Source organism: Gopherus evgoodei, chromosome 16, assembly GCF_007399415.2.
Source record: "Gopherus evgoodei ecotype Sinaloan lineage chromosome 16, rGopEvg1_v1.p, whole genome shotgun sequence".
Classification (NCBI taxonomy): Eukaryota; Metazoa; Chordata; order Testudines; family Testudinidae; genus Gopherus; species Gopherus evgoodei.
Window position 1 is genome coordinate 17,475,114 of NC_044337.1, and position 12,243 is coordinate 17,487,356.

The 12,243-nt window shown below is 49.7% G+C and overlaps 1 protein-coding gene across 2 annotated transcripts in view; it reads right to left on the reverse strand.

Moving 5' to 3' along the window:
• Positions 1-732: 732 nt before the first annotated feature.
• Positions 733-12,243, reverse strand: part of SARDH (sarcosine dehydrogenase) — an 86,629-nt gene continuing 75,118 nt past the window's right edge. For both annotated transcript variants that reach the window (XM_030535945.1, XM_030535944.1), the window contains 4 exons: positions 12,069-12,231; positions 8,934-9,102; positions 8,191-8,326; positions 733-1,144 (listed from right to left, as the gene is read on the reverse strand). In XM_030535945.1, the coding sequence (XP_030391805.1) occupies positions 1,019-1,144; positions 8,191-8,326; positions 8,934-9,102; positions 12,069-12,231 (594 nt within the window). In that variant the 3' untranslated portion in view covers positions 733-1,018. The remainder of the gene's footprint in view (positions 1,145-8,190; positions 8,327-8,933; positions 9,103-12,068; positions 12,232-12,243) is intronic.

Consider the following 12,243-nt stretch of genomic DNA (forward strand, 5'->3'; position numbering starts at 1 on the left):
ATGTCCTTTCACGCTGGCTTTGCATGGGGAAGGAGAATTTGGCCCTTCGATATCTTCTTGCCCTCGCAGTTTTGGAGATGGTAGATGTGATGCAGTAGGGACTGTCTGTGTGGGGAGTGGGAGAGCAGGGGAGGACTTTAGGGGATGGACAATGCCAGGGCCTGTAACCTGAGCTAGGTAAGGGAGGGGAAAGGTCAACACCTTGGCCCGGGAAGGAAAAAAGGAAGGGAGTGGCAGGAGGGAAGCAGTTTGAGTTTGGGCTTGGGGCTGGATGGGTGGAATTCAGGGTATCCTAGCTAGGATCCAAGCACCCTGAAAGCCCAGAAGGACTCGGTGGAGGGGTCCTGACTGTGCCTGCAAGCTCTGCTGTAACCGGTGTTCCTGTTGTCCAATAAACCTTCTGTTTTACTGGCTGGCTGAGAGTCACTGTGGGTCCCAGGAAGAGGGGTGCAGGGCTGGACTCCCCCACACTCCGTGACAGTAGATCAGACGTGTCCATCCCTAACTATCATTGAAGGGTAAATGCTGACAAGAGCCCTGGAGGCTGCGAGGTGCATCAAGGGCCGGGGAGCTGCTATAGATAAAAGGGTGGGGAAAGGGAGCAAAATCTCCTCTCCATCAAACCCATTTATTTCTGTGGGTAGCGTCTGTGGCCTAGGTATGCCATACATGTCCCAGTAGAGGAGATCTGCAAATAGTTAGGAGTCCCCAATACCATGTTTTCCAGCACCCCATGAGCTTTATTGTTTCCAATACAATGAAAAGAGCAGAGTCCCCAGGACAGAGCCAGAGAGAATGTGCAGCATTCTTCAAGGTCTGAGCAGACACAATGGTGTGGTCCTCTAGCGAAGACAGATTTGGGAGCTTTGGAAGATGCCAAGTCATCATTGCAGTGGGGAGGCTTTACTTTCATGAGTCTGGACAGTCAGCTGTTAATATCCACCTCCCTCCCTCGGCCCTTCACTAGCACTGGTGCATGATTCACTCTACAACCACAGTCCTGAGTGCTCACTGTCTCTCAGTAGATCCCCTTCACTCTCTTGTTCTCCGGATCGAACGGTGACTTGGTATGGGCTGTGGCAGGGTAGATAGCTCCCATCCTCTCCAGCATGTATTCACCACTCTTCACAAACTCCAGTGAGACCTGCAGTGGGGACAGGACAAAGACATTGCTATATGGGCTCCCCCACACTTCTCTCCCGCTCAGTTAAACAAGCATGGCAGCCTTTTACGGTCATGCCCCAGAACATTAGTGTGTTTGGAGGCTTGCTATCAGCTCCTGTGTGGAGGGCTAAGAGGATTGGGCTCTGCCACCTTTTTGCTTCTAAGTTGCTGGTTCAACTCCAGTCTGGACTGATAATGTCCAAAAGCCATTACTGTCTCTCACCTGTTCGGTATAAAGAGTTGGTGATCTCAACTCAGGTCTCCATGCCAGAACTGCTGGTGGCCTGCCTAGCAGTTACAGCAGAAGGGTCAGGGAGCCATGGGGAACGGACACGCTTGTCAAGGCATAGTATGGAAGAAGCTGGAAGTGCTTGGGCTACAGATACAGGAGTAGGGGAGTGATTTCTTTTCCCGGGTCTGGTGCTGCTCACAGTCCTTCCCGGAGAGTTCCAAAAGGGAAGGCATGTAGATTTTAAAAGCTCAATTTTTTCTGTCACAGAATCTAAAGCAAACTGAATTTAAAACCAGGCAAAATGAAAGTCAAATTGACTTCTACTCCAGAGCACCTGGGTAACCGCAGAGCATATTACGGGTATAACCTCCTGAAGACACCTGTTAGAAAAGCAGGTTCCCCAGCTGCTCTCCACCTGGCTGGATTGCACTGAACATGAGGAGAGAGCACAACCCGTGCACTGGAGATCCTGGTGCAGACGAGGGCCGCTTGCCTAGCACAGCATCGGCTGATGTGATGAGACACTTGTGTTACGTTTGTTGAAGCTGTTCGGAATCATTTTCTGATCGATTGAAAATCCCTGTAGGCAGTGTGACTAGCCAGCCAAAGGGCAAAAGACCCTGCAGTGAACATTATTTTACTCCTACTAGCTCAGAGAACACTCCAGTGTTCCGGCAGGTCCAGCTGTACTGTCTAGGCTGCTGCCTTTCCCTGCTGTTCACCACCTCTACCTCTGCAACCCCATCTACAGTGGTGGGGCTGTAACATGAGGGGGCAGTGGGAGCCTTGGTTGTCAGGTGAAGAGCTTCAGACCGAAGGAAGGCTTGGTGTATGGACACAGATACACACAGCCAGCCACTCACTGGGGTCCATTCCAAGCTCTGCTGCAGACTCATTGTGCAGCTATTAGCTTGTGATTTCCTCTCGCTGTACCCCAGTGGACTCATCTGTAAAACAAAGTGCTTGGGCAGGGAATTCTTCACAAAGCACTTTGAGATCTTTGGATGAAAAGGTGCTATAGAGCTGCAAATTATAATTATTACATACAGACATATAGCTACCAAAAACTGGAAGATACTGGCTTGTGTGTGTACACCGCTGCCCTCCACTGGATGGAATCAGACCTGCTCCAATTTGTGTCATATGCCCCATACTGCTACAAGCTAATGGAGAGTGGAACAGCTTGCACATTTGGAGCCAGAAGATATGGATTGTATCCTCACTTGCATCCATGTTGTGCAGCATTGTAGCCATTGTGAAAATTCGAAGGGCTATGGATTTATTCCAGTACATCTGCAAATCACAGGTGTGCACAGGAGCCAGCAACACTGCCTTGTAAACCGGAGCAGCTAGCACTATGCAATGCCTGCAGGTTTAATAGCATCCCTAGGAGGCTGAATGAGTGACCAGGGCAGGATGGGGCTAATGGAGTCCTACCTTGGCCAGCGACAATGACCAAGAACAGGGAGGATCCAGGATACATTTCCAGCTCTTGATTGGCTGAGGCAGTGCTGAATGGGTCTTAGGATTGCCCTGTGATCTGGGGAGGGCATTGGCATGGCAGGGCCATGAGTTATTTTTCTCTCCTGCAGATGCCAGTCTCCAGCGGGCACACTGAGCATGGGCGTGATGGCTGGGGCAGGGGAGATGGGGCGAGGGAACATGCTATCAAGTCTGCAGTGCCTCCAGGAGAAAGAAACTTGGACCCAGCATAGAATGTGAGTCCTTCACATGGCAGGGCACAGCCACACCTCGCTGGTCCCGGAGTTGCAGCATGGAAAGAATTCATCTGGAAGGTATCCTGCCATCCCGCCTTAGGGCAGCTGATCTGCGCTGGCATCCATCAGCGTGTCAAGCTGCACAGCGCGCACATGCAAAACTCACCGCTTCCTCCTGCAGTGGCAATTACCATGGAAATCAGGCAGGAGTTATCCTACCGAGCAGAGAGATTAAGGCTGTACGTTAACATCTGCTCAGGGAACTATGCCTTTCTGCAGGAGACCTTGGAGCTGGTGCCGCTGACGGGAGGCAGCACTTGCTGCACAATGGAAGCTGACAAGGTTGGGGGCCCGTAAAGAGAGACCACCTGTATGAAGTGCCTTGCTGATTGCCAGGCCTGATCGCTTTAATTGGGGGTTAACGTTGCCTGAAAAGGCCCTCGAGGACAGAGGGGGCAGGCGTCGTTTTGAAAATGACTTTGCTGGTGCTGCCAAATGAAAGAATTCTTTATGGTGGGTGTTTGAATGGGGAGAGCTGAGCAACCGGACTGCCTGGGGGGTTCTAGTTCAATGCATGTTTGTCTCTCCAACTCTCTATGAACGGGAGGGGCCAGTCCTCTCCTCACATACATCCCGGCCGCCTCGTGGGCTTCGCTAAAGATCCCGATGTCAGTTTCAGGGAGGAACGAGAAGGCTCATGGTGATGGCAGGCAGAGGTGTGAGACGTTACAGGCAGGAGGAAACCGAACAAAAGAGGAAGAAAAGGAAGCCAAGCTACGTGAACAGAGCATTTATTCTAGAAATAGGCCCAAAGTGGAATCCTTTATCGGAATCCCAGCAGCTGAATGCTGTCTGGATCCGAACTGTGGCTAACTTAGGTTCTGGCTGTACTTGCACTTCCCAAGGTGCTTGAGGGGTTAACTCTGCAGCACTGGGCATGCAGATGGACTCTGCTTTCTCTTCCACTCACTTTTCCCTGCACTGGGAGGAGAACTGGCTGCTAAAGGGAAAACAACAAGCCCAAGGCAGCTCCCCAGAAAGCCTGCAGGGTCTCAATACCTGACCAAGAGGCAGCGATACATCACTTCAAAGAGAAGTAAGCAGCTCCTGAGACTCTTACCAGCTTCAAATCTGAGGCTTCACTCACACCCTCTTGAGAGTTTAGCACAAGCTTTATTGTCTTTGGCCTCTGAAAACTGATATTTTCCTGTGATGTTTATTGTTGGTGCTGTAATAATTTGCAACTGCTGCCTGGGGTGAAAAGTCCCCCATTGCCAGCAGTAATGGTGCAAATTAGCACCAGATGAACTGATGTGTTTTTGCAAAAATTCTTGTATATTCACCAGAGCCTATTTCCCAGGCTCCTTCCCCCCTGTACCTACAGTTGCTGCTAAATGAGTTCGTTTGACCAGACATATTTAGGCATTGTGAGAGCCTGTCATAATATGATGTGTCAAAACATCACCATGTGGCATCAAAGTGTCATCATGCCTGGAAGCAAGAACAGGTTGGAGGGTTATTACTACATTTTCATTATAACAGGCTGAAAAGGAGAATGACTCAGTGGGCAGGTTGTTCATTATGACTCAGGAGATGTGTTCAATTCCCTTCTCCACCAGAGAATTGCTGTATGACCATAGGCAAGTTTACTAGCTGCTCTGTGCTTCATCTGTAAAATGGGTACAATAGCACTGCGATGCCTTACAGGGTGATGTGAAGATAACTCCATTAAAGATGTGAGGTGTGAACTACAGTAGCAGGGGCTGTATAAGCAATTGCTGGAAAAAATGGGGGGGGTCAAATTCTGTTCTCACCAACATAGCTCTCCTGCCTTTGGTAACACTGGCAAGTGATGATGCATTGTTGCAACTCACATTCTAGCTTGTACCTGACTTCAACAGGGTGCAGGAATGTAACTGAGAACAGCTTGATATTTTGTAGAATAATTTTCATTTCACTAACAGGACCCTTCTTGAAAAGTGCAAGTCTTTGGGAATCCTTTATCTCAACTGAGGCTTAGTTTGGCTTCCTTAAACACAACTCAAGCATATGTGTTTGTTCGGTATTTCTTCCACATTCAGCTCTGTCCCTAAGCGCCTGGCTGTAATACCCAATGCAGCACTTTTGTCCATTCTCCACTACGGTTGCTGTGCACTTCAGAGCCTGTCTGCCCAGAATTGTGCAATGTGGTTTCACACTAATATTGCAGACTCCAATGTAACGAGATTAAAAGCAAACAAATTTCTTCTGTGGCAGCTTTCTAATCTCTGATTCACCACTTTTCATCTCTCTCTCTGTTGGAAGCATTCACACCCCTTTTAATGCTGCCTCTCTGTAAAGGTCAACAGTTTCTGGGTGGCAGGAAGGAGCAGACCTGAATAGCAGCAATGTGAATTAACTCTACACATCTCCCACCACTAAGCCACTCCCTCTGGTTGCCCCATCTACATTGTATTCATTTTAAAGCTACAGCCCAGGGCCTTTAAAATTCCACCTCTGCTACAGGGGATTTGCATTGGTGAACACTGAGTTCCTGTGTAAAAGAAACTTCCTTTCCACAGAGTAGGTGGAATGAGAAGACTCGAGAATTGTGTATTTTAAGTCTGGGCTTCTAGCAAGTACCTGGGACCATGTTCCTAATTTTTTTCCCCCTATTTTCTCCTCTACTAGTGGCAACCCAGCTAAAGGCAATGCCCCATCAGGATCGCCCTCTAACCCACAGGGAATGCAATGAGGGCAAACAGGGGCTGCTCTATGATTTTTGCCACCTCAAGCACGGCAGGCAGGTGGCTTTCGGCAGCGCACCTGCGGGCAGTTCGTTGGTCACGTGGATTTGGCGGCACGCCTACGGGTGGTCCACTGGTCACGAAGATTTGGCAGACCTCCTGCAGGCATGCTGCCAAAAGCTGCCTGCCTCCCACCCTCACAGCGACCGACAGGCCACCCCCCGGGGCTTGCCGCCCCAGACACGCACTTCCTGACTGGTGCCTGGAGCCGCCCCTGATTGCAAAGGACAGAGCCCACGGAGAACAGAGCTGTGATTTTTCCGTAGAGATATGATCCCACATTATTTGCATGCTCGCTTGCTCTCACACGCAGAGTCATCAGCCCATGGGGCTCAGCCATCAGACATGAAGCAGAGAGTCAGAACTCTTTTCTCCAAACCCTTTTGATGTCAAGGCTCCACCTGCTCCAGGTGCCTATCCCATTACGAGATGCCAGGAGAGAGAGGGAGAGTGAATGGATGAGGCTGGAAAGCTCTCTGTCATCCATGACAGGAGTCCGTTCACTGCACCAGGCTGCCCTCTTCTAGGCTCAGTAGGGAAGGAAGGGAGGATACTCCATGACGAGAAACAATAGGCAAGGGAAAATTTGGTTTGGGGATAGGAAAGCAATGAACTGGACCATAAAATCGCATGGCTCAAGAGCCTCCCTGTCATTGCCACAGGATTAAAAACCAAGTGATCTAAAACCAACCACCAATTTATCAGCTATTTCTTGCCTGCATTATCAGATATGTTTGAGGTTAAGTTGGTCCCTCGGGATTTTATCTTCAGTCTTCCCACCTCAATACTCCCTCATAAAGGTGTAAGTATCTCTCAGTCTATAGCACATGGGTTAAGTAGAGTCCCCATCCTTCCCCCGCCCCATGAGGCTATTCAGGCTAAGTGCCTGCTGCATTTCTGTTGGACAGAAGTTCCTAGAATCAAACTAGGGCTAATATATTGTTGCAGTTAATGTTCTAGCTTGCACCTGTGAGTGAGTCTGGAGATGGAGCTGTGCAAGAGAACAGCATGGGAGTCACTAGAGAGAAAGCTGTTTGTCGCTAAACTGCTCCCATCTCTCGTTCTTCGGAATCTCTTCGCTCTGGTTAATACAAGCTAAGAACTTTGAAGAGATGCGAGGAGACTTTGCAATCCTTCAGTGCCCAGATCAGTGTTAGCGCTCTCTCTTTAAAGATTAGTGTGCATGTGTGAGGTTTTTAAAAAAAAATTAATGTTATGCTTTCTCCCCCTGCAAATCTTCTGACTCGGAGAATGAAACACCGCATTCTCCACTCATGGATGTGTGCATAATTCTGATTCTTCCTCTCTCACTGTCCTTGTGTCTTTCTGTTTCCCCTCCCTGGCTGCATCCTGCACTCTGCCAGCACTGTCAACCTCAACACACCATTTGTCTGAGTCTCCAGGCTTCCTTCTTCCAAGCTGCTCCCTACACTAAAAACATGTTTCTTGAGCTAGGCTACTACTCTCTCTCAACTCATGTCCCCCCTGAAGACCTATCTCTCCCCAGACACCGAGAACTAGAGTAGTGCCAACAGTTTGGATCGCTGACCCTGCCAAAAAATCTAAAATCAGTTTCAATTCAACCTGACACGGAAATGTTTTGTAATTTTCAGTGAACCAAAAAGATCAGAAAAAATTAGTGTCAGGTCAAAGGAAACGTTTTGTTCACCCTGAAATGGAACATTATTTCTTTTTGGATTTCTTTTTAAACTTTAAAAATGTTTTAACAATAAAACTGAAGTAAACGTTGAAAGGAAAAGTCATTTCAAACCAAAATATTGAAACGTTTTCTTTGGAAATTGTCAGAATGATGCATTTAGATTTTTGTTTGTTTGGTTTGGATTTATTTTCTAATGAGACAACTTGGTAACTTTGCAACCAATTCCTAGAGTCACAGAATCATAGGAGGGAGCAAGCAAGGGAGGTTTAGGGTGGACATTAGGAAAAAGTTCCTAACTGTCAGGGTGGTTAAACAATGGAATAAATTGCCTAGGGAGGTTGTGGAATCTCCATCTCTGGAGATATTTAAGAGTAGGTTAGATAAATGTCTATCAGGGATGGTCTAGACAGTATTTGGTCCTGCCATGAGGGCAGAGGACTGGACTCAATGACCTCTCGAGGTCCCTTCCAGTCCTAGAATCAGTGAATCTACAGGGCTAGACGGGACTGCAAGTTCAGCCACCCTTCAGTCACTCTGATATAGCTCTAGGTAGAACCGGGTCATTCTGGAATGCTAACACAGCTGACATGGCACGGGACCCCAGGAGGCACCATATTCCCCTATACTCACTGGTCCTCCATCAGGGTTCCGGATGTACCCGTAGGCAATGGTTTTGTTGATGGCAAATCCAAAATCTGCCCTCCGGATGTGTCCGACTACTTTGCCGTTTCTCCAGATGGCCTCCAGTCCAAACATAGGCACCTTCCTGCAGGACCAGAACAGGGCAGACCTTGAGCAGACAGCAGCTCAGCAGGGCAGTTCCCTGCCATTCTTGGGTTTTACCAAGGGGAGTTGTTATAGAAAATAAAGGGGCTAAACGTGCTGACCACAGGAAAGCATTGTGCATGTAGGCAGGCTCTGTGCTAGCTTCCTAAACAGTGCTCTGCCAATACATCTCACGCCCCCTGTTATTCCAGTCCTCGGCTTCCACACGAGGCCTTGCATCAGAGTCCTAACCTCCAGCATTCTGCTATTGCAGGCCTGGAACCTACCCAGCTCTGCCAGTGCACTTTAACCCTGACACATTACCCCAGGGATTACAATCCTCGGCCACACACACAGCTCTGATAATGTGCCTCCATCCTGACTTGCAAAATCCCCTGCTATTTTGGTTGGTTGATAACCCCACCCATTTTCACAAGAGCAGAGAAAACGGGCAGAGGGAGTTTGTGGATGAGCTTCTTGCTGGTGTGTGGGGCAGAATCTTCTTTCTGGTTAAAGTTGGATCACAAGCACCAGGGTGATTGTTGTATTTAATACACCCAGGCAAAGCTCACCGGTACAAAGCCCAGCCCAGGGGTGGTTGTACTTACTCATCAATGGTGAAGCAGACCAGGCGCCGGAGGACTCCTGTTGCTTTCTGTATCTCTAGCGCTTTCCGTCCAAGGAAGGGGATGCTGGACTTGAGTTTACAAGTGAAGGCCAGGCCTGCTTCTAGGGGGGTGTCATCAGGACGCAGATCCGCGTGCCAGTGCCTGTACCCTGCAGGGAATGACAGAACCATCATGGGTCTCCCCGACTGTTTTCTCCTTTCTCCCCAGTCATAACAAGGCCTAGGAGAGCCAGTGTGGGGAGAACAAAGCACTTGAGCCCCCAAGTGCTCAGTCTGGCCCTGCTTCACCCTTGGCTTGTTCAGGGACAGTGAGATGAGAGGCAGCTCCTCTGTCATGCCCCTCTCTTGCTGCAGCATTCCCTCCTGCAGCTAGAGGAGAAGGCAGCGTCTCTCGGTCCAAATCCTCTGGTGCTCCATTCCTGCACTGGGCCTGGGAATGGAGGGCGAACGGCCAAAGGTGGCTTGAGACATCTCTGGCCTCACTGAATTCTTGGAGCCTGCCTGGACTACAGAGTAAGTCAGAGCAACCACAGGAATGCTCTAAGTTACAGTCAAGCTGTTGATGACTCCCTGAGGGCTGTGAGCAGCTGGAATTGTGTGTGCTCCAACCATGTTCTCACTTCCTCACAGAGTGCCCCAGAACACCCCCACTCAGGAACTGCACAGGTGTGGACACAGAGCTGTTCCAGCCATTTTATGCCCACTGGGGATCCCCTTATGTAGGCCCTATTCCCTGGGAGTCTCTCGTGACCAAGGATGGACCAGCAGGGATTGTTCTAGGGGAGAGCATGTGGTCATTAATACTCTTCTCCTGCATGAAAAACATCTCCCCCGACCGCAAACCTTGCCTCCCCCCCCCCCCCGCCACCCAGAGTACTACCCAGACCCCACCTTCCTCTGGAGTATTTCACCCCTCCCCAGCATGTCACATCCACCAGCGCCCCTCTGGAGTACCTCACCCTCCCCCACCCCATGGACCACCTCATCTTCATCAGCCCTAGAAGAAACACAAGGATCTAGCAGAACTGGTTGAAATGTTTCCATCAAGAAGGGATGCAGGGGGGTGGGGGGGGAGACATCTTTTTTGTCAAAACGGACATTTCCAAAATTATTTTTATGGGGTGGGTGTTGATTTTTCAGTTCAGACCTGACTTTTTTTTAACAAAGACAAAACATGTTTAGTTTTTGTTTTAAAATTCCCCCATTTCTTGAGCATCTCTAGGCACTAGATCCCACCTCAAGGGTGAGGGATGAATCTACAGGTTGGGAGGCCCAGGATGGAAAAGCCCTTGGAGCTAGACGTGCTTCTCTGAATTCTCCAGCCATCTGCAAAGCTGGGCCAGAAGTCTCCTAGGTAGGTGCTCACTCTGAAGATTTCAGCTACTTCCTGCTTCCCATTTGGCCAGAAAATGGCCTCTTTGGGGGGTTTTTTGGTGCCTCTGGTCTGCGGCCTGGGGCAGGAAGTGCAGGCCGCAGAGGCAGAAAAAGGATGCCAGGTGGGGAAGGGAACTGGGTGCTTTTTTAAACATCCCTCTGATTTTATTCAGATGGGCTCCTCCAACCCTACAGCCATTCTTGGCTTTAGCTCTCGGAGTCAAGCAAGGACACTTTGTGCCATCCAAAGAGCCACAGAAGTAATGAGCTGCAGGGGAGCACCCTGGGAACAAAACAGGAGAGTTGAGGGAAAAGCAGATAAAAACTCCATTCCACTGGAGGGTAATGAATAAACATGCTGAACAAACTGGCTGTCAGGGACCAGTGAAACAAGAAACGTCAATATCCTCTGTGTGTGGTTGTAGGGTTGTGTGTGTGTGTGCGCGCATACGCACATGGGCACGGAGGCTGGAGGAGTACTAGGAGGTTTGAGTCACGGAAATGGTGCCTGGGCATGAGGAAGAAATACTGGATAGGCTTATTAGCCTGGGGGCCCTGTTCCCCACTGCTGAGGGGATGTTGGAGGAGCTCGTGGTTAAGGTAGAGGTCTGGGACTCAGAAGAATGGAGTTCAATTGTTAGCTCTGCTACAGGCTCTGCATGTGCAACCCTGTGCACAACACTTCCGCTCTCTGTGCCTCTGCTCTGGGAAATGGCGTTGCTTTTTCCCTCCTGGGCAGGGGTCAGTGAGGATAAATCCGTGAATGTCTAGGAGGAACTTGGAGACTGTGGCGAGGAGGGAGGTACAAGGAGCTGGATATGAGTGACCCCTACAGAGTCAATGGGAGTTGCTTGCTTCCCATGAGGGGAGAATGACCCACTTGAGTTTTTCATGTTCCTTTTTCATAGTCTAAATCCCCAAAGTCGAACAGATTTTTAACCCGTCTCGGAGGTGACCAGGGTGCTAGAACTGCATCGAACTTAACCCTGACTCAGATTAAAGTTTTCCTGAAGGCAGATGACCTTTCCTCACAGAAAGAGAGAAAAGGGTTTCCCCTTTCCCAAAGCCTCATTTTGTGCCAGGAGATTTTTAGTGGACTTTCTAAGGAAGGTTCAATCCAATCTAGGAGCATCACTCTCTCTCCCTCACTCTCTCAGTCTCTCTAAGTGACTCACACCCTCAACAATCCTTTCCCTCAGACCCTTTCTATTTGAATGGCTAAATGCTAAAGAAGAGGCCAGTGAAATACAGTCAAATAACCCCACACATCCCTCCCCCCTTTGCTTTTGGTCCCTGACTGGTGACAGGCCAATAAGCTTCGCTAAAACATTCGCCCTTAACACGAGACCAATGTTAAGGGAGTACTCAGTGAGGAGCTGGGTCATCCCAGCCACGTGGTCCACCCCTAGTTATCAACGCTTTACGGAGGGGCGCACTGGCCTGTCCTTGAAGCTGGAAAAACCCTGGCCATGGATGGGGGATAAGGTTACCTGGCTTCCCCCAGGATCACTGTGCAAAGCGTTGGGGGCAGCTGGATTTCCCTGAAGGAAACGGGAACTCCTGGGAGGTTTATTTGAACTAAGCCCAAACTCAAGCTTTCCAAGGCCTGCCCACAGGGGCAGAGGGACAGATGGCAGGAAGTCCACCATCTTTCTTTGCTTGCCTCAGTGCATTGTCCCCACCAGGTGACAGCAGAGCAACACATGCTAGTACAGGTGAAAAGCAAGTTCTCCTGAGAAACCTTTCTCAATGCTGAGGGAGTCGATGGCTCTGTACCCGGCGTTGGTAATGCCGTGCCCGGCACCTGCCTTCATCACAGCCTGATAAACCCGCACACAGTCCTGCTTGGGCACGTGCAGCTCCCAGCCCATCTCACCCACAAACGACAGCCTCATGGCTCGTACCTGTGAAACACA